Genomic DNA, 23,284 nt, shown 5'->3' on the forward strand with positions numbered 1-23,284 from the left:
TAGCCCACAGTAAACTGCAGTCACAGACTTGTCCCCTACTTACTGCAAGCCTACAGTAAACTACAGTCACAGACAGGTCCCCTCACTTACTGCTAGCCTACAGTAAACTGCAGTCACAGACTGGTCCCCTACTTACTGCTAGCCTACAGTAAACTGCAGTCAGACTGGTCCCCTACTTACTGCTAGCCTACAGTAAACTACAGTCACAGACTGGTCCCCTCACTTACTGCTAGCCTACAGTAAACTGCAGTCACAGACTGGTCCCCTACTTACTGCTAGCCTACAGTAAACTACAGTCACAGACAGGTCCCCTCACTTACTGCTAGCCTACAGTAAACTACAGTCACAGACTGGTCCCCTCACTTCCTGCTAGCCTACAGTAAACTGCAGTCACAGACTGGTCCCCTCACTTACTGCTAGCCTACAGTAAACTGCAGTCACAGACTGGTCCCCTCACTTACTGCTAGCCTACAGTAAACTGCAGTCAGACTGGTCCCCTCACTTACTGCTAGTCTACAGTAAACTACAGTCAGACTGGTCCTCTACTTACTGCTAGCCTACAGAAAAATACAGTCAGACTGGTCCTCTACTTACTGCTAGCCTACAGTAAACTACAGTCACAGACTGGTCCCCTCACTTACTGCTTGCCTACAGTAAAATACAGTCAGACTGGTCCTCTACTTACTGCTAGCCTACAGTAAACTACAGTCACAGACTGGTCCCCTCACTTACTGCTTGCCTACAGTAAACTACAGTCAGACTGGTCCCCTACTTACTGCTAGCCTACAGTAAACTACAGTCACAGACTGGTCCCCTTACTTACTGCTAGCATACAGTAAACTACAGTCAGACTGGTCCCCTACTTACTGCTAGCCTACAGTAAACTACAGTCACAGACTGGTCCCCTCACTTACTGCTAGCCTACAGTAAACTACAGTCAGACTGGTCCCCTCACTTACTGCTAGCCTACAATAAACTACAGTCAGACTGGTCCTCTACTTACTGCTAGCCTACAGTAAACTACAGTCACAGACTGGTCCCCTCACTTACTGCTAGCCTACAGTAAACTACAGTCAGACTGGTCCCCTCACTTACTGCTAGCCTACAATAAACTACAGTCAGACTGGTCCTCTACTTACTGCTAGCCTACAGTAAACTACAGTCACAGACTGGTCCCCTACTTACTGCTAGCCTACAGTAAACTACAGTCACAGACTGGTCCCCTCACTTACTGCTAGCCTACAGTAAACTACAGTAAGACTGGTCCTCTACTTACTGCTAGCCTACAGTAAACTACAGTCAGACTGGTCCCCTCACTTACTGCTAGACTACAGTAAACTACAGTCACAGACTGGTCCTCTACTTACTGCTAGCCTACAGTAAACTACAGTCACAGACTGGTCCCTTACTTACTGCTAGCCTACAGTCAGACTGGTCCCCTCACTTACTGCTAGCCTACAGTAAACTACAGTCAGACTGGTCCCCTCACTTACTGCTAGCCTACAGTAAACTACAGTAAGACTGGTCCTCTCACTTACTGCTAGCCTACAGTAAACTACAGTAACAGACTGGTCCCCTCACTTACTGCTAGCCTACAGTAAACTACAGTCAGACTGGTCCCCTCACTTACTGCTAGCCTACAGTCAGACTGGTCCTCTACTTACTGCTAGCCTACAGTAAACTACAGTCAGACTGGTCCCCTCACTTACTGCTAGACTACAGTAAACTACAGTCACAGACTGGTCCTCTACTTACTGCTAGCCTACAGTAAACTACAGTCACAGACTGGTCCCCTACTTACTGCTAGCCTACAGTCAGACTGGTCCCCTCACTTACTGCTAGCCTACAGTAAACTAAAGTCAGACTGGTCCCCTCACTTACTGCTAGCATACAGTAAACTACAGTCAGACTGGTCCCCTACTTACTGCTAGCCTACAGTAAACTACAGTAAGACTGGTCCTCTCAATTACTGCTAGCCTACAGTAAACTACAGTAACAGACTGGTCCCCTCACTTACTGCTAGCCTACAGTAAACTACAGTCAGACTGGTCCCCTCACTTACTGCTAGCCTACAGTCAGACTGGTCCCATTACTTACTGCTAGCCTACAGTAAACTACAGCCACAGACTGGTCCCCTCACTTACTGCTAGCCTACAGTAAACTACAGTCAGACTGGTCCCCTACTTACTGCTAGCCTACAGCAAAATACAGTCACAGACTGGTCCCCTCACTTACTGCTAGCCTACAGTAAAATACAGTCAGACTGGTCTCCTACTTACTGCTAGCCTACAGTAAACTACAGTCAGACTGGTCCTCTACTTACTGCTAGCCTACAGTAAACTACAGTCACAGACTGGTCCCCTCACTTACTGCTTGCCTACAGTAAAGTACAGTCAGACTGGTCCCCTACTTACTGCTAGCCTACAGTAAACTACAGTCACAGACTGGTCCCCTCACTTACTGCTAGCCTACAGTAAACTACAGTCAGACTGGTACCCTCACTTACTGCTAGCCTACAGTAAACTACAGTCACAGACTGGTCCCCTCACTTACTGCTAGCCTACAGTAAACTACAGTCAGACTGGTCAACTACTTACTGCTAGCCTACAGTAAATTACAGTCACAGACTGGTCCCCTCACTTACTGCTTGCCTACAGTAAACTACAGTCAGACTGGTCCCCTACTTACTGCTAGCCTACAGTAAACTACAGTCACAGACTGGTCCCCTCACTTACTGCTAGCCTACAGTAAACTACAGTCAGACTGGTCCCCTCACTTACTGCTAGCCTACAATAAACTACAGTCAGACTGGTCCTCTACTTACTGCTAGCCTACAGTAAACTACAGTCACAGACTGGTCCCCTCACTTACTGCTAGCCTACAGTAAACTACAGTCACAGACTGGTCCCCTCACTTACTGCTAGCCTACAGTAAACTACAGTCAGACTGGTCCTCTACTTACTGCTAGCCTACAGTAAACTACAGTCACAGACTGGTCCCCTCACTTACTGCTTGCCTACAGTAAACTACAGTCAGAATGGTCTTCTACTTACTGCTAGCCTACAGTAAACTGCAGTCACAGACTGGTCCCCTCACTTACTGCTTGCCTACAGTAAACTACAGTCAGACTGGTCCTCTACTTACTGCTAGCCTACAGTAAACTACAGTCACAGACTGGTCCCCTCACTTACTGCTAGCCTACAGTAAACTACAGTCACAAACTGGTCCCCTCACTTACTGCTAGCCTACAGTAAACTACAGTCAGACTGGTCCTCTACTTACTGCTAGCCTACAGTAAACTACAGTCAGACTTGTCCCCTCACTTACTGCTAGACTAAAGTAAACTACAGTCACAGACTGGTCCTCTACTTACTGCTAGCCTACAGTAAACTACAGTCACAGACTGGTCCCCTACTTACTGCTAGCCTACAGTCAGACTGGTCCCCTCACTTACTCCTAGCCTACAGTAAACTACAGTCAGACTGGTCCCCTCAATTACTGCTAGCATACAGTAAACTACAGTCAGACTGGTCCCCTACTTACTGCTAGCCTACAGTAAACTACAGTAAGACTGGTCCTCTCACTTACTGCTAGCCTACAGTAAACTACAGTCACAGACTGGTCCCCTCACTTACTGCTAGCCTACAGTAAACTACAGTCAGACTGGTCCCCTCACTTACTGCTAGCCTACAGTCAGACTGGTCCCATTACTTACTGCTAGCCTACAGTAAACTACAGCCACAGACTGGTCCCCTCACTTACTGCTAGCCTACAGTAAACTACAGTCAGACTGGTCCCCTACTTACTGCTAGCCTACAGCAAAATACAGTCACAGACTGGTCCCCTCACTTACTGCTAGCCTACAGTAAAATACAGTCAGACTGGTCCCCTACTTACTGCTAGCCTACAGTAAAATACAGTCAGACTGGTCCCCTACTTACTGCTAGCCTACAGTAAACTACAGTCACAGACTGGTCCCCTACTTACTGCTAGCCTACAGTAAACTACAGTCACAGACTGGTCCCCTCACTTACTGCTAGCCTACAGTGAACTACAGTCAGACTGCTCCCCTACTTACTGCTAGCCTACAGTAAACTACAGTCAGACTGGTCCCCTACTTACTGCTAGCCTACAGTAAAATACAGTCAGACTGGTCCCCTACTTACTGCTTGCCTACAGTAAACTACAGTCACAGACTGGTCCGCTACTTACTGCTAGCCTACAGTTAACTACAGTCAGACTGGTCCTCTACTTACTGCTAGCCTACAGTAAACTACAGTCAGACTGGTCCCCTCACTTACTGCTAGCCTACAGTAAACTACAGTCAGACTGGTCCCCTCACTTACTGCTAGGCTACTGTCAGACTGGTCCCATTACTTGCTGCTAGCCTACAGTAAACTACAGTCACAGACTGGTCCTCTCACTTACTGCTAGCCTACAGTTAACTACAGTCAGACTGGTCCTCTACATACTGCTAGCCTACAGTAAACTACAGTCAGACTGGTCCCCTCACTTACTTCTAGCCTACAGTAAACTACAGTCAGACTGGTCCCCTCACTTACTGCTAGCCTACAGAAAACTACAGTCACAGACTGGTCCCCTACTTACTGCTAGCCTACAGTAAACTACAGTCAGACTGGTCCCCTACTTACTGCTAGCCTACAGTAAACTACAGTCAGACTGGTCCCCTACTTACTGCTAGCCTACAATAAACTACAGTCAGACTGGTCCCCTCACTTACTGCTAGCCTACAGTAAACTACAGTCAGACTGGTCCCCTACTTACTGCTAGCCTACAGTAAACTACAGTCAGACTGGTCCCCTCACTTACTGCTAGCCTACAGTAAACTACAGTCACAGACTGGTCCCCTCACTTACTGCTAGCCTATAGTAAACTGCAGTCACAGACTGGTACCCTACTTACTGCTAGCCTACAGTAAACTACAGTCACAGACTGGTCCCCTCACTTACTGCTAGCCTACAGTAAACTGCAGTCACAGACTGGTCCCCTACTTACTGCTAGCCTACAGTAAACTGCAGTCACAGACTGGTCCCTTACTTACTGCTAGCCTACAGTAAACTACAGTAACAGACTGGTCCCCTACTTACTGCTAGCCTACAGTAAACTACAGTCAGACTGGTCCCCTCACTTACTGCTAGCCTACAGTAAACTACAGTCACAGACTGGTCCCCTACTTACTGCTAGTCTACAGTAAACTACAGTCAGACTGGTCCCCTCACTTACTGCTAGTCTACAGTAAAGTACAGTCAGACTGGTCCCCTACTTACTGCTAGCCTACAGTAAACTACAGTCACAGACTGGTCCCCTCACTTACTGCTAGCCTACAGTAAACTACAGTCAGACTGGTCCCCTCACTTACTGCTAGCCTACAGTAAACTACAGTCACAGACTGGTCCCCTCACTTACTGCTAGCCTACAGTAAACTACAGTCAGACTGGTCCTCTACTTACTGCTAGCCTACAGTAAACTACAGTCACAGACTGGTCCCCTCACTTACTGCTTGCCTACAGTAAACTACAGTCAGACTGGTCCCCTACTTACTGCTAGCCTACAGTAAACTACAGTCACAGACTGGTCCCCTCACTTACTGCTAGCCTACAGTAAACTACAGTCAGACTGGTCCCCTCACTTACTGCTAGCCTACAATAAACTAAAGTCAGACTGGTCCCCTACTTACTGCTAGCCTACAGTAAACTACAGTCACAGACTGGTCCCCTCACTTACTGCTAGCCTACAGTAAACTACAGTCAGACTGGTCCCCTTACTTACTGCTAGCCTACAGTAAACTACAGTCAGACTGGTCCTCTACTTACTGCTAGCCTACAGTAAACTACAGTCACAGACTGGTCCCCTCACTTACTGCTTGCCTACAGTAAACTACAGTCAGAATGGTCCTCTACTTACTGCTAGCCTACAGTAAACTGCAGTCACAGACTGGTCCCCTCACTTACTGCTTGCCTACAGTAAACTACAGTCAGACTGGTCCTCTACTTACTGCTAGCCTACAGTAAACTACAGTCACAGACTGGTCCCCTCACTTACTGCTAGCCTACAGTAAACTACAGTCACAGACTGGTCCCCTCACTTACTGCTAGCCTACAGTAAACTACAGTCAGACTGGTCCTCTACTTTCTGCTAGCCTACAGTAAACTACAGTCACAGACTGGTCCCCTCACTTACTGCTAGCCTACAGTAAACTACAGTCAGACTGGTCCTCTACTTACTGCTAGCCTACAGTAAACTACAGTCAGACTGGTCCCCTCACTTACTGCTAGACTACAGTAAACTACAGTCAGACTGGTCCCCTACTTACTGCTAGCCTACAGTAAACTACAGTCAGACTGGTCCCCTCACTTACTGCTAGCCTACAGTAAACTACAGTCACAGACTGGTCCCCTCACTTACTGCTAGCCTATAGTAAACTGCAGTCACAGACTGGTACCCTACTTACTGCTAGCCTACAGTAAACTACAGTCACAGACTGGTCCCCTCACTTACTGCTAGCCTACAGTAAACTGCAGTCACAGACTGGTCCCCTACTTACTGCTAGCCTACAGTAAACTGCAGTCACAGACTGGTCCCTTACTTACTGCTAGCCTACAGTAAACTACAGTAACAGACTGGTCCCCTACTTACTGCTAGCCTACAGTAAACTACAGTCAGACTGGTCCCCTCACTTACTGCTAGCCTACAGTAAACTACAGTCACAGACTGGTCCCCTACTTACTGCTAGTCTACAGTAAACTACAGTCAGACTGGTCCCCTCACTTACTGCTAGTCTACAGTAAAGTACAGTCAGACTGGTCCCCTACTTACTGCTAGCCTACAGTAAACTACAGTCACAGACTGGTCCCCTCACTTACTGCTAGCCTACAGTAAACTACAGTCAGACTGGTCCCCTCACTTACTGCTAGCCTACAGTAAACTACAGTCACAGACTGGTCCCCTCACTTACTGCTAGCCTACAGTAAACTACAGTCAGACTGGTCCTCTACTTACTGCTAGCCTACAGTAAACTACAGTCACAGACTGGTCCCCTCACTTACTGCTTGCCTACAGTAAACTACAGTCAGACTGGTCCCCTACTTACTGCTAGCCTACAGTAAACTACAGTCACAGACTGGTCCCCTCACTTACTGCTAGCCTACAGTAAACTACAGTCAGACTGGTCCCCTCACTTACTGCTAGCCTACAATAAACTACAGTCAGACTGGTCCCCTACTTACTGCTAGCCTACAGTAAACTACAGTCACAGACTGGTCCCCTCACTTACTGCTAGCCTACAGTAAACTACAGTCAGACTGGTCCCCTTACTTACTGCTAGCCTACAGTAAACTACAGTCAGACTGGTCCTCTACTTACTGCTAGCCTACAGTAAACTACAGTCACAGACTGGTCCCCTCACTTACTGCTTGCCTACAGTAAACTACAGTCAGAATGGTCCTCTACTTACTGCTAGCCTACAGTAAACTGCAGTCACAGACTGGTCCCCTCACTTACTGCTTGCCTACAGTAAACTACAGTCAGACTGGTCCTCTACTTACTGCTAGCCTACAGTAAACTACAGTCACAGACTGGTCCCCTCACTTACTGCTAGCCTACAGTAAACTACAGTCACAGACTGGTCCCCTCACTTACTGCTAGCCTACAGTAAACTACAGTCAGACTGGTCCTCTACTTTCTGCTAGCCTACAGTAAACTACAGTCACAGACTGGTCCCCTCACTTACTGCTAGCCTACAGTAAACTACAGTCAGACTGGTCCTCTACTTACTGCTAGCCTACAGTAAACTACAGTCAGACTGGTCCCCTCACTTACTGCTAGACTACAGTAAACTACAGTCACAGACTGGTCCTCTACTTACTGCTAGCCTACAGTAAACTACAGTCACAGACTGGTCCCCTACTTACTGCTAGCCTACAGTCAGACTGGTCCCCTCACTTACTCCTAGCCTACAGTAAACTACAGTCAGACTGCTCCCCTACTTACTGCTAGCCTACAGTAAACTACAGTCAGACTGGTCCACTACTTACTGCTAGCCTACAGTAAAATACAGTCAGACTGGTCCCCTACTTACTGCTTGCCTACAGTAAACTACAGTCACAGACTGGTCCCCTACTTACTGCTAGCCTACAGTTAACTACAGTCAGACTGGTCCTCTACTTACTGCTAGCCTACAGTAAACTACAGTCAGACTGGTCCCCTCACTTACTGCTAGCCTACAGTAAACTACAGTCAGACTGGTCCCCTCACTTACTGCTAGGCTACTGTCAGACTGGTCCCATTACTTACTCCTAGCCTACAGTAAACTACAGCCAGACTGGTCCCCTCACTTACTGCTAGCATACAGTAAACTACAGTCAGATATGTCCCCTACTTACTGCTAGCCTACAGTAAACTACAGTAAGACTGATCCTCTCACTTACTGCTAGCCTACAGTAAACTACAGTCACAGACTGGTCCCCTCACTTACTGCTAGCCTACAGTAAACTACAGTCAGACTGGTCCCCTCACTTACTGCTAGCCTACAGTCAGACTGGTCCCATTACTTACTGCTAGCCTACAGTAAACTACAGCCACAGACTGGTCCCCTCACTTACTGCTAGCCTACAGTAAACTACAGTCAGACTGGTCTCCTACTTACTGCTAGCCTACAGCAAAATACAGTCACAGACTGGTCCCCTCACTTACTGCTAGCCTAGAGTAAAATACATTCAGACTGGTCCCCTACTTACTGCTAACCTACAGAAAAATACAGTCAGACTGGTCCCCTACTTACTGCTAGCCTACAGTAAACTACAGTCACAGACTGGTCCCCTCACTTACTGCTAGCCTACAGTAAACTACAGTCACAGACTGGTCCCCTCACTTACTGCTAGCCTACAGTGAACTACAGTCAGACTGCTCCCCTACTTACTGCTAGCCTACAGTAAACTACAGTCAGACTGGTCCACTACTTACTGCTAGCCTACAGTAAAATACAGTCAGACTGGTCCCCTACTTACTGCTTGCCTACAGTAAACTACAGTCACAGACTGGTCCCCTACTTACTGCTAGCCTACAGTTAACTACAGTCAGACTGGTCCTCTACTTACTGCTAGCCTACAGTAAACTACAGTCAGACTGGTCCCCTCACTTACTGCTAGCCTACAGTAAACTACAGTCAGACTGGTCCCCTCACTTACTGCTAGGCTACTGTCAGACTGGTCCCATTACTTGCTGCTAGCCTACAGTAAACTACAGTCACAGACTGGTCCTCTCACTTACTGCTAGCCTACAGTTAACTACAGTCAGACTGGTCCTCTACTTACTGCTAGCCTACAGTAAACTACAGTCAGACTGGTCCCCTACTTACTGCTAGCCTACAGTAAACTACAGTCAGACTGGTCCCCTCACTTACTGCTAGCCTACAGAAAACTACAGTCACAGACTGGTCCCCTACTTACTGCTAGCCTACAGTAAAATACAGTCAGACTGGTCCCCTACTTACTGCTAGCCTACAGTAAACTACAGTCAGACTGGTCCCCTACTTACTGCTAGCCTACAATAAACTACAGTCAGACTGGTCCCCTCACTTACTGCTAGCCTACAGTAAACTACAGTCAGACTGGTCCCCTACTTACTGCTAGCCTACAGTAAACTACAGTCAGACTGGTCCCCTCACTTACTGCTAGCCTACAGTAAACTACAGTCACAGACTGGTCCCCTCACTTACTGCTAGCCTACAGTAAACTGCAGTCACAGACTGGTCCCCTACTTACTGCTAGCCTACAGTAAACTACAGTCACAGACTGGTCCCCTCACTTACTGCTAGCCTACAGTAAACTGCAGTCACAGACTGGTCCCCTACTTACTGCTAGCCTACAATAAACTGCAGTCACAGACTGGTCCCTTACTTACTGCTAGCCTACAGTAAACTACAGTCACAGACTGGTCCCCTACTTACTGCTAGCCTACAGTAAACTACAGTCAGACTGGTCCCCTCACTTACTGCTAGCCTACAGTAAACTACAGTCACAGACTGGTCCCGTATTTACTGCTAGTCTACAGTAAACTACAGTCAGACTGGTCCCCTCACTTACTGCTAGTCTACAGTAAACTACAGTCAGACTGGTCCCCTCACTTACTGCTAGCCTACAGTAAACTACAGTCAGGCTGGTCCCCTACTTACTGCTAGTCTACAGTAAACTACAGTCAGACTGGTCCCCTCACTTACTGCTAGCCTACAGTAAACTACAGTGAGACTGGTCCCCTCACTTACTGCTAGCCTACAGTAAACTATAGTCAGACTGGTCCCCTCACTTACTGCTAGGCTACTGTCAGACTGGTCCCATTACTTGCTGCTAGCCTACAGTAAACTACAGTCACAGACTGGTCCTCTCACTTACTGCTAGCCTACAGTTAACTACAGTCAGACTGGTCCTCTACTTACTGCTAGCCTACAGTAAACTACAGTCAGACTGGTCCCCTACTTACTGCTAGCCTACAGTAAACTACAGTCACAGACTGGTCCCTTACTTACTGCTAGCCTACAGTAAACTACAGTCACAGACTGGTCCCCTCACTTACTGCTAGCCTACAGTAAACTACAGTCAAACTGGTCATCTACTTACTGCTAGCCTACAGTAAACTACAGTCAGACTGGTCCTCTACTTACTGCTAGCCTACAGTAAACTACAGTCACAGACTGGTCCCCTCACTTACTGCTTGCCTACAGTAAAGTACAGTCAGACTGGTCCCCTACTTACTGCTAGCCTACAGTAAACTACAGTCACAGACTGGTCCCCTCACTTACTGCTAGCCTACAGTAAACTACAGTCAGACTGGTCCCCTCACTTACTGCTTGCCTACAGTAAACTACAGTCAGAATGGTCCTCTACTTACTGCTAGTCTACAGTAAACTACAGTCAGACTGGTCCCCTCACTTACTGCTAGCCTACAGTAAACTACAGTGAGACTGGTCCCCTCACTTACTGCTAGCCTACAGTAAACTACAGTCAGACTGGTCCCCTCACTTACTGCTAGGCTACTGTCAGACTGGTCCCATTACTTGCTGCTAGCCTACAGTAAACTACAGTCACAGACTGGTCCTCTCAATTACTGCTAGCCTACAGTTAACTACAGTCAGACTGGTCCTCTACTTACTGCTAGCCTACAGTAAACTACAGTCAGACTGGTCCCCTACTTACTGCTAGCCTACAGTAAACTACAGTCACAGACTGGTCCCTTACTTACTGCTAGCCTACAGTAAACTACAGTCACAGACTGGTCCCCTCACTTACTGCTAGCCTACAGTAAACTACAGTCAGACTGATCATCTACTTACTGCTAGCCTACAGTAAACTACAGTCAGACTGGTCCTCTACTTACTGCTAGCCTACAGTAAACTACAGTCACAGACTGGTCCCCTCACTTACTGCTTGCCTACAGTAAAGTACAGTCAGACTGGTCCCCTACTTACTGCTAGCCTACAGTAAACTACAGTCACAGACTGGTCCCCTCACTTACTGCTAGCCTACAGTAAACTACAGTCAGACTGGTCCCCTCACTTACTGCTAGCCTACAGTAAACTACAGTCACAGACTGGTCCCCTCACTTACTGCTAGCCTACAGTAAACTACAGTCAGACTGGTCCTCTACTTACTGCTAGCCTACAGTAAACTACAGTCACAGACTGGTCCCCTCACTTACTGCTTGCCTACAGTAAACTACAGTCAGACTGGTCCCCTACTTACTGCTAGCCTACAGTAAACTACAGTCAGACTGGTCTCCTCACTTACTGCTAGCCTACAGTAAACTACAGTCAGACTGGTCCCCTCACTTACTGCTAGCCTACAATAAACTACAGTCAGACTGGTCCTCTACTTACTGCTAGCCTACAGTAAACTACAGTCACAGACTGGTCCCCTCACTTACTGCTAGCCTACAGTAAACTACAGTCAGACTGGTCCCCTCACTTACTGCTAGCCTACAATAAACTACAGTCAGACTGGTCCCCTACTTACTGCTAGCCTACAGTAAACTACAGTCAGACTGGTCCTCTACTTACTGCTAGCCTACAGTAAACTACAGTCACAGACTGGTCCCCTCACTTACTGCTTGCCTACAGTAAACTACAGTCAGAATGGTCCTCTACTTACTGCTAGCCTACAGTAAACTACAGTCAGACTGGTCCTCTACTTACTGCTAGCCTACAGTAAACTACAGTCACAGACTGGTCCCCTCACTTACTGCTTGCCTACAGTAAACTACAGTCAGAATGGTCCTCTACTTACTGCTAGTCTACAGTAAACTACAGTCAGACTGGTCCCCTCACTTACTGCTAGCCTACAGTAAACTACAGTGAGACTGGTCCCCTCACTTACTGCTAGCCTACAGTAAACTACAGTCAGACTGGTCCCCTCACTTACTGCTAGGCTACTGTCAGACTGGTCCCATTACTTGCTGCTAGCCTACAGTAAACTACAGTCACAGACTGGTCCCCTCACTTACTGCTAGCCTACAGTAAACTACAGTCAGACTGATCATCTACTTACTGCTAGCCTACAGTAAACTACAGTCAGACTGGTCCTCTACTTACTGCTAGCCTACAGTAAACTACAGTCACAGACTGGTCCCCTCACTTACTGCTTGCCTACAGTAAAGTACAGTCAGACTGGTCCCCTACTTACTGCTAGCCTACAGTAAACTACAGTCACAGACTGGTCCCCTCACTTACTGCTAGCCTACAGTAAACTACAGTCAGACTGGTCCCCTCACTTACTGCTAGCCTACAGTAAACTACAGTCACAGACTGGTCCCCTCACTTACTGCTAGCCTACAGTAAACTACAGTCAGACTGGTCCTCTACTTACTGCTAGCCTACAGTAAACTACAGTCACAGACTGGTCCCCTCACTTACTGCTTGCCTACAGTAAACTACAGTCAGACTGGTCCCCTACTTACTGCTAGCCTACAGTAAACTACAGTCAGACTGGTCTCCTCACTTACTGCTAGCCTACAGTAAACTACAGTCAGACTGGTCCCCTCACTTACTGCTAGCCTACAATAAACTACAGTCAGACTGGTCCTCTACTTACTGCTAGCCTACAGTAAACTACAGTCACAGACTGGTCCCCTCACTTACTGCTAGCCTACAGTAAACTACAGTCAGACTGGTCCCCTCACTTACTGCTAGCCTACAATAAACTACAGTCAGACTGGTCCCCTACTTACTGCTAGCCTACAGTAAACTACAGTCACAGACTGGTCCCCTCACTTACTGCTAGCCTACAGTAAACTACAGTCAGACTGGTCCCCTCACTTACTGCTAGCCTACAGTAAACTACAGTCAGACTGGTCCTCTACTTACTGCTAGCCTACAGTAAACTACAGTCACAGACTGGTCCCCTCACTTACTGCTTGCCTACAGTAAACTACAGTCAGACTGGTCCTCTACTTACTGCTAGCCTACAGTAAACTACAGTCACAGACTGGTCCCCTCACTTACTGCTAGCCTACAGTAAACTACAGTCACAGACTGGTCCCCTCACTTACTGCTAGCCTACAGTAAACTACAGTCAGACTGGTCCTCTACTTACTGCTAGCCTACAGTAAACTACAGTCAGACTGGTCCCCTCACTTACTGCTAGACTACAGTAAACTACAGTCAGACTGGTCCTCTACTTACTGCTAGCCTACAGTAAACTACAGTCAGACTGGTCCCCTCACTTACTGCTAGACTACAGTAAACTACAGTCACAGACTGGTCCTCTACTTACTGCTAGCCTACAGTAAACTACAGTCACAGACTGGTCCCCTACTTACTGCTAGCCTACAGTCAGACTGGTCCCCTCACTTACTCCTAGCCTACAGTAAACTACAGCCAGACTGGTCCCCTCACTTACTGCTAGCATACAGTAAACTACAGTCAGATTGGTCCCCTACTTACTGCTACCCTACAGTAAACTACAGTAATACTGATCCTCTCACTTACTGCTAGCCTACAGTAAACTACAGTCACAGACTGGTCCCCTCACTTACTGCTAGCCTACAGTAAACTACAGTCAGACTGGTCCCCTCACTTACTGCTAGCCTACAGTCAGAGACTGGTCCCATTACTTACTGCTAGCCTACAGTAAACTACAGCCACAGACTGGTCCTCTACTTACTGCTAGCCTACAGTAAACTACAGTCAGACTGGTCCCCTCACTTACTGCTAGACTACAGTAAACTACAGTCAGACTGGTCCTCTACTTACTGCTAGCCTACAGTAAACTACAGTCAGACTGGTCCCCTCACTTACTGCTAGACTACAGTAAACTACAGTCACAGACTGGTCCTCTACTTACTGCTAGCCTACAGTAAACTACAGTCACAGACTGGTCCCCTACTTACTGCTAGCCTACAGTCAGACTGGTCCCCTCACTTACTCCTAGCCTACAGTAAACTACAGCCAGACTGGTCCCCTCACTTACTGCTAGCATACAGTAAACTACAGTCAGATTGGTCCCCTACTTACTGCTACCCTACAGTAAACTACAGTAATACTGATCCTCTCACTTACTGCTAGCCTACAGTAAACTACAGTCACAGACTGGTCCCCTCACTTACTGCTAGCCTACAGTAAACTACAGTCAGACTGGTCCCCTCACTTACTGCTAGCCTACAGTCAGAGACTGGTCCCATTACTTACTGCTAGCCTACAGTAAACTACAGCCACAGACTGGTCCCCTCACTTACTGCTAGCCTACAGTAAACTACAGTCAGACTGGTCTCCTACTTACTGCTAGCCTACAGCAAAATACAGTCACAGACTGGTCCCCTCACTTACTGCTAGCCTAGAGTAAAATACATTCAGACTGGTCCCCTACTTACTGCTAACCTACAGAAAAATACAGTCAGACTGGTCCCCTACTTACTGCTAGCCTACAGTAAACTACAGTCACAGACTGGTCCCCTCACTTACTGCTAGCCTACAGTAAACTACAGTCACAGACTGGTCCCCTCACTTACTGCTAGCCTACAGTGAACCACAGTCAGACTGCTCCCCTACTTACTGCTAGCCTACAGTAAACTACAGTCAGACTGGTCCCCTACTTACTGCTAGCCTACAGTAAAATACAGTCAGACTGGTCCCCTACTTACTGCTTGCCTACAGTAAACTACAGTCACAGACTGGTCCCCTACTTACTGCTAGCCTACAGTTAACTACAGTCAGACTGGTCCTCTACTTACTGCTAGCCTACAGTAAACTACAGTCAGACTGGTCCCCTCACTTACTGCTAGCCTACAGTAAACTACAGTCAGACTGGTCCCCTCACTTACTGCTAGGCTACTGTCAGACTGGTCCCATTACTTGCTGCTAGCCTACAGTAAACTACAGTCACAGACTGGTCCTCTCACTTACTGCTAGCCTACAGTTAACTACAGTCAGACTGGTCCTCTACTTACTGCTAGCCTACAGTAAACTACAGTCAGACTGGTCCCCTACTTACTGCTAGCCTACAGTAAACTACAGTCAGACTGGTCCCCTCACTTACTGCTAGCCTACAGAAAACTACAGTCACAGACTGGTCCCCTCACTTACTGCTAGCCTACAGTGAACCACAGTCAGACTGCTCCCCTACTTACTGCTAGCCTACAGTAAACTACAGTCACAGACTGGTCCTCTCACTTACTGCTAGCCTACAGTAAACTACAGTCAGACTGGTCTCCTACTTACTGCTAGCCTACAGCAAAATACAGTCACAGACTGGTCCCCTCACTTACTGCTAGCCTAGAGTAAAATACATTCAGACTGGTCCCCTACTTACTGCTAACCTACAGAAAAATACAGTCAGACTGGTCCCCTACTTACTGCTAGCCTACAGTAAACTACAGTCACAGACTGGTCCCCTCACTTACTGCTAGCCTACAGTAAACTACAGTCACAGACTGGTCCCCTCACTTACTGCTAGCCTACAGTGAACCACAGTCAGACTGCTCCCCTACTTACTGCTAGCCTACAGTAAACTACAGTCAGACTGGTCCCCTACTTACTGCTAGCCTACAGTAAAATACAGTCAGACTGGTCCCCTACTTACTGCTTGCCTACAGTAAACTACAGTCACAGACTGGTCCCCTACTTACTGCTAGCCTACAGTTAACTACAGTCAGACTGGTCCTCTACTTACTGCTAGCCTACAGTAAACTACAGTCAGACTGGTCCCCTCACTTACTGCTAGCCTACAGTAAACTACAGTCAGACTGGTCCCCTCACTTACTGCTAGGCTACTGTCAGACTGGTCCCATTACTTGCTGCTAGCCTACAGTAAACTACAGTCACAGACTGGTCCTCTCACTTACTGCTAGCCTACAGTTAACTACAGTCAGACTGGTCCTCTACTTACTGCTAGCCTACAGTAAACTACAGTCAGACTGGTCCCCTACTTACTGCTAGCCTACAGTAAACTACAGTCAGACTGGTCCCCTCACTTACTGCTAGCCTACAGAAAACTACAGTCACAGACTGGTCCCCTACTTACTGCTAGCCTACAGTAAACTACAGTCAGACTGGTCCCCTCACTTACTGCTAGCCTACAGTAAACTACAGTCAGACTGGTCCCCTACTTACTGCTAGCCTACAATAAACTACAGTCAGACTGGTCCCCTCACTTACTGCTAGCCTACAGTAAACTACAGTCAGACTGGTCCCCTACTTACTGCTAGCCTACAGTAAACTACAGTCAGACTGGTCCCCTCACTTACTGCTAGCCTACAGTAAACTGCAGTCACAGACTGGTCCCCTACTTACTGCTAGCCTACAGTAAACTACAGTCACAGACTGGTCCCCTCACTTACTGCTAGCCTACAGTAAACTGCAGTCACAGACTGGTCCCCTACTTACTGCTAGCCTACAGTAAACTGCAGTCACAGACTGGTCCCTTACTTACTACTAGCCTACAGTAAACTACAGTCACAGACTGGTCCCCTACTTACTGCTAGCCTACAGTAAACTACAGTCAGACTGGTCCCCTCACTTACTGCTAGCCTACAGTAAACTACAGTCACAGACTGGTCCCCTATTTACTGCTAGTCTACAGTAAACTACAGTCAGACTGGTCCCCTCACTTACTGCTAGTCTACAGTAAACTACAGTCAGACTGGTCCCCTCACTTACTGCTAGCCTACAGTAAACTACAGTCAGGCTGGTCCCCTACTTACTGCTAGTCTACAGTAAACTACAGTCAGACTGGTCCCCTCACTTACTGCTAGCCTACAGTAAACTACAGTGAGACTGGTCCCCTCACTTACTGCTAGCCTACAGTAAACTACAGTCAGACTGGTCCCCTCACTTACTGCTAGGCTACTGTCAGACTGGTCCCATTACTTGCTGCTAGCCTACAGTAAACTACAGTCACAGACTGGTCCTCTCACTTACTGCTAGCCTACAGTTAACTACAGTCAGACTGGTCCTCTACTTACTGCTAGCCTACAGTAAACTACAGTCAGACTGGTCCCCTACTTACTGCTAGCCTACAGTAAACTACAGTCACAGACTGGTCCCTTACTTACTGCTAGCCTACAGTAAACTACAGTCACAGACTGGTCCCCTCACTTACTGCTAGCCTACAGTAAACTACAGTCAGACTGGTCATCTACTTACTGCTAGCCTACAGTAAACTACAGTCAGACTGGTCCTCTACTTACTGCTAGCCTACAGTAAACTACAGTCACAGACTGGTCCCCTCACTTACTGCTTGCCTACAGTAAAGTACAGTCAGACTGGTCCCCTACTTACTGCTAGCCTACAGTAAACTACAGTCACAGACTGGTCCCCTCACTTACTGCTAGCCTACAGTAAACTACAGTCAGACTGGTCCCCTCACTTACTGCTAGCCTACAGTAAACTACAGTCACAGACTGGTCCCCTCACTTACTGCTAGCCTACAGTAAACTACAGTCAGACTGGTCCTCTACTTACTGCTAGCCTACAGTAAACTACAGTCACAGACTGGTCCCCTCACTTACTGCTTGCCTACAGTAAACTACAGTCAGACTGGTCCCCTACTTACTGCTAGCCTACAGTAAACTACAGTCACAGACTAGTCCCCTCACTTACTGCTAGCCTACAGTAAACTACAGTCAGACTGGTCCCCTCACTTACTGCTAGCCTACAATAAACTACAGTCAGACTGGTCCTCTACTTACTGCTAGCCTACAGTAAACTACAGTCACAGACTGGTCCCCTCACTTACTGCTAGCCTACAGTAAACTACAGTCAGACTGGTCTCCTCACTTACTGCTAGCCTACAGTAAACTACAGTCAGACTGGTCCTCTACTTACTGCTAGCCTACAGTAAACTACAGTCACAGACTGGTCCCCTCACTTACTGCTTGCCTACAGTAAACTACAGTCAGAATGGTCCTCTACTTACTGCTAGCCTACAGTAAACTGCAGTCACAGACTGGTCCCCTCACTTACTGCTTGCCTACAGTAAACTACAGTCAGACTGGTCCTCTACTTACTGCTAGCCTACAGTAAACTACAGTCACAGACTGGTCCCCTCACTTACTGCTAGCCTACAGTAAACTACAGTCACAGACTGGTCCCCTCACTTACTGCTAGCCTACAGTAAACTACAGTCAGACTGGTCCTCTACTTACTGCTAGCCTACAGTAAACTACAGTCAGACTGGTCCCCTCACTTACTGCTAGACTACAGTAAACTACAGTCACAGACTGGTCCTCTACTTACTGCTAGCCTACAGTAAACAACAGTCACAGACTGGTCCCCTACTTACTGCTAGCCTACAGTAAACTACAGTCACAGACTGGTCCCCTCACTTACTGCTAGCCTACAGTAAACTACAGTCAGACTGGTCCCCTCACTTACTGCTAGCATACAGTCAGACTGGTCCCCTCACTTACTCCTAGCCTACAGTAAACTACAGTCAGACTGGTCCCCTCACTTACTGCTAGCATACAGTAAACTACAGTCAGACTGGTCCCCTACTTACTGCTAGCCTACAGTAAACTACAGTAAGACTGGTCCTCTCACTTACTGCTAGCCTACAGTAAACTACAGTCACAGACTGGTCCCCTCACTTACTGCTAGCCTACAGTAAACTACAGTCAGACTGGTCCCCTCACTTACTGCTAGCCTACAGTCAGACTGGTCCCATTACTTACTGCTAGCCTACAGTAAACTACAGCCACAGACTGGTCCCCTCACTTACTGCTAGCCTACAGTAAACTACAGTCAGACTGGTCCCCTACTTACTGCTAGCCTACAGCAAAATACAGTCACAGACTGGTCCCCTCACTTACTGCTAGCCTACAGTAAAATACAGTCAGACTGGTCCCCTACTTACTGCTAGCCTACAGTAAACTACAGTCAGACTGGTCCCCTACTTACTGCTAGCCTACAGTAAACTACAGTCACAGACTGGTCCCCTACTTACTGCTAGCCTACAGTAAACTACAGTCACAGACTGGTCCCCTCACTTACTGCTAGCCTACAGTAAACTACAGTCACAGACTGCTCCCCTACTTACTGCTAGCCTACAGTTAACTACAGTCAGACTGGTCCTCTACTTACTGCTAGCCTACAGTAAACTACAGTCAGACTGGTCCCCTCACTTACTGCTAGCCTACAGTAAACTACAGTCAGACTGGTCCCCTCACTTACTGCTAGGCTACTGTCAGACTGGTCCCATTACTTGCTGCTAGCCTACAGTAAACTACAGTCACAGACTGGTCCTCTCACTTACTGCTAGCCTACAGTTAACTACAGTCAGACTGGTCCTCTACTTACTGCTAGCCTACAGTAAACTACAGTCAGACTGGTCCCCTACTTACTGCTAGCCTACAGTAAACTACAGTCAGACTGGTCCCCTCACTTACTGCTAGCCTACAGTAAACTACAGTCACAGACTGGTCCCCTACTTACTGCTAGCCTACAGTAAACTACAGTCAGACTGGTCCCCTACTTACTGCTAGCCTACAGTAAACTACAGTCAGACTGGTCCCCTACTTACTGCTAGCCTACAATAAACTACAGTCAGACTGGTCCCCTCACTTACTGCTAGCCTACAGTAAACTACAGTCAGACTGGTCCCCTACTTACTGCTAGCCTACAGTAAACTACAGTCAGACTGGTCCCCTCACTTACTGCTAGCCTACAGTAAACTACAGTCACAGACTGGTCCCCTCACTTACTGCTAGCCTACAGTAAACTGCAGTCACAGACTGGTCCCCTACTTACTGCTAGCCTACAGTAAACTACAGTCACAGACTGGTCCCCTCACTTACTGCTAGCCTACAGTAAACTGCAGTCACAGACTGGTCCCCTACTTACTGCTAGCCTACAGTAAACTGCAGTCACAGACTGGTCCCTTACTTACTGCTAGCCTACAGTAAACTACAGTCACAGACTGGTCCCCTACTTACTGCTAGCCTACAGTAAACTACAGTCAGACTGGTCCCCTCACTTACTGCTAGCCTACAGTAAACTACAGTCACAGACTGGTCCCCTACTTACTGCTAGTCTACAGTAAACTACAGTCAGACTGGTCCCCTCACTTACTGCTAGTCTACAGTAAACTACAGTCAGACTGGTCTCCTCACTTACTGCTAGCTTACAGTAAACTACAGTCAGGCTGGTCCCCTACTTACTGCTAGTCTACAGTAAACTACAGTCAGACTGGTCCCCTCACTTACTGCTAGCCTACAGTAAACTACAGTCAGACTGGTCCCCTCACTTACTGCTAGCCTACAGTAAACTACAGTCAGACTGGTCCCCTCACTTACTGCTAGGCTACTGTCAGACTGGTCCCATTACTTGCTGCTAGCCTACAGTAAACTACAGTCACAGACTGGTCCTCTCACTTACTGCTAGCCTACAGTTAACTACAGTCAGACTGGTCCCCTACTTACTGCTAGCCTACAGTAAACTACAGTCAGACTGGTCCCCTCACTTACTGCTAGCCTACAGTAAACTACAGTCACAGACTGGTCCCCTCACTTACTGCTAGCCTACAGTAAACTGCAGTCACAGACTGGTCCCCTACTTACTGCTAGCCTACAGTAAACTACAGTCAGACTGGTCCCCTACTTACTGCTAGCCTACAGTAAACTACAGTCAGACTGGTCCCCTCACTTACTGCTAGCCTACAGTAAACTACAGTCACAGACTGGTCCCCTACTTACTGCTAGCCTACAGTAAACTACAGTCAGACTGGTCCTCTACTTACTGCTAGCCTACAGTAAACTACAGTCAGACTGGTCCCCTCACTTACTGCTAGCCTACAGTAAACTACAGTCACAGACTGGTCGCCTACTTACTGCTAGTCTACAGTAAACTACAGTCAGACTGGTCCCCTCACTTACTGCTAGTCTACAGTAAACTACAGTCAGACTGGTCCCCTCACTTACTGCTAGCCTACAGTAAACTACAGTCAGGCTGGTCCCCTACTTACTGCTAGTCTACAGTAAACTACAGTCAGACTGGTCCCCTCACTTACTGCTAGTCTACAGTAAACTACAGTCAGACTGGTCCCCTCACTTACTGCTAGCCTACAGTAAACTACAGTCACAGACTGGTCCCCTCACTTACTGCTAGCCTACAGTAAACTACAGTCACAGACTGGTCCCCTGACTTACTGCTAGCCTACAGTAAACTACAGTCACAGACTGGTCCCCTCACTTACTGCTAGCCTACAGTAAACTACAGTCACAGACTGGTCCCCTCACTTACTGCTAGTCTACAGTAAACTACAGTCAGACTGGTCCCCTCACTTACTGCTAGCCTACAGTAAACTACAGTCACAGACTGGTCCCCTCACTTACTGCTAGCCTACAGTAAACTACAGTCAGGCTGGTCCCCTACTTACTGCTAGTCTACAATAAACTACAGTCAGACTAGTCCCCTACTTACTGCTAGCAGTGCACACAGTATAGTATACATGCTGTGCTCAAGCTATAGGCTTTAAAGAGATTAGGTGCATCCTAACTATGCTATCAAGCACAGTTAATTAAGCAATAAGGCCCGAGGACATGTGGTATATGGCCACTATACCATGAGTAAGGGCTGTTCTGGATACAGCACTTAGCCGTGGTATATTGGCCATATACCACAAACTCCCGAGGTGCCTTATTGCTATTATAAACTGGTTACCAGCGTAATTAGAAAAGTTTGCGGTCATACACACATCCTTTAAAACATAGGTGCTGGGCTAATAAAGACTACTAGTAAAGAACTATTGGGAGTGTTAAGTGTGACAGCCTCCTTGTTCTTTACTACCAACGTAATTCGAACAGTAAAAAGTAACTTTGTCATACCCGTGGTCTTTCATACTACGTCTTTCAGCCAATCAGCATTCAGGGCTCGAACCACCCGGTTTATAATACAGTATACAGTGCCATATATGCACAACTAAAATACCATTATCTACCCAGGAGAAAGTAAAGATTACATTAACTCAGGTTATGACATTTCTGAATGGAACACCTCATACATTATTATCTATTTACCAGTAGCACTGCAGCACAGCACAGAACACTACTCTGTTTCTCTGTTTCATCCTGGAATACCCAGATTACATTCATTCCAACTGTTAATATCCCTGTGATGAATGACCTGCATAGCCCAGAGCAGCCTCAGCCCTTACGGGCCTGCAGCAAACAAAACAATGCTAGCAAACATAGATAAATGATCGCAACCACAGAAATTTCAATACATTTGCATAAATAGTGACATTCTCATTTGGAAGATTTGAATTGCAAATGTGTTTGGTCTGTCTGAGAAGAACAGTTACAGAGGGAGGCCGAACGTCCAGGCTAGGTGGTGCTATAGGGCTGTGCGTACCGAGCCCAGGGCACTCACCAGTGGGGGAGTCACCCAGCAGACCCTTTCCCAGGGCCATGGGGGCTGGAGGTCTGAGACCAAGGACTTTCTGTAGGAGTAGACGAGAGGGGTCACCCAACAGACTAGATACCTAGGGAGGGGAAGAAAGAGAGGAGGAAGAGGATAGGAAATACAAAGAGAGAGGGAGGGGGGAGGAGAAAGGGAGAAAGGAGGTGAAAAAGAGGTGAATGATAGTGAGAGGAGAGGCAAAAGGTGATAAATTGAGAGTGAAGAGAGCAAGAGAGAAAGGGATTGTGGGAGGAGAGAAGTAGAGGAAAGGCTAAGAAAAGGGTTGTGAGACTAATGCAGAAATGGATAATGATCTCACAACTCAACTTAGCGTGTCTCCACTCCACATACACTGAGAGCAGTACTACATGTACAGCAGGATAGATG

The 23,284-nt window shown here is 47.4% G+C and overlaps 1 protein-coding gene across 5 annotated transcripts in view; it reads right to left on the reverse strand.

The window, feature by feature from the left end:
• Positions 1 to 23,284, reverse strand: part of raver2 (ribonucleoprotein, PTB-binding 2) — a 145,690-nt gene that overhangs the window by 23,742 nt on the left and 98,664 nt on the right. For all 5 annotated transcript variants that reach the window (XR_003868712.1, XM_029707972.1, XM_029707971.1 and 2 more), the window contains one exon: positions 22,868 to 22,979. Coding sequence is in view for 4 of the 5 variants with exons in the window: in XM_029707972.1 (XP_029563832.1) it covers positions 22,868 to 22,979 (112 nt within the window). In the remaining variant the exon portion in view is untranslated. The remainder of the gene's footprint in view (positions 1 to 22,867; positions 22,980 to 23,284) is intronic.

This window comes from Salmo trutta, chromosome 22, assembly GCF_901001165.1.
Source record: "Salmo trutta chromosome 22, fSalTru1.1, whole genome shotgun sequence".
Taxonomy (NCBI): domain Eukaryota; kingdom Metazoa; phylum Chordata; class Actinopteri; order Salmoniformes; family Salmonidae; genus Salmo; species Salmo trutta.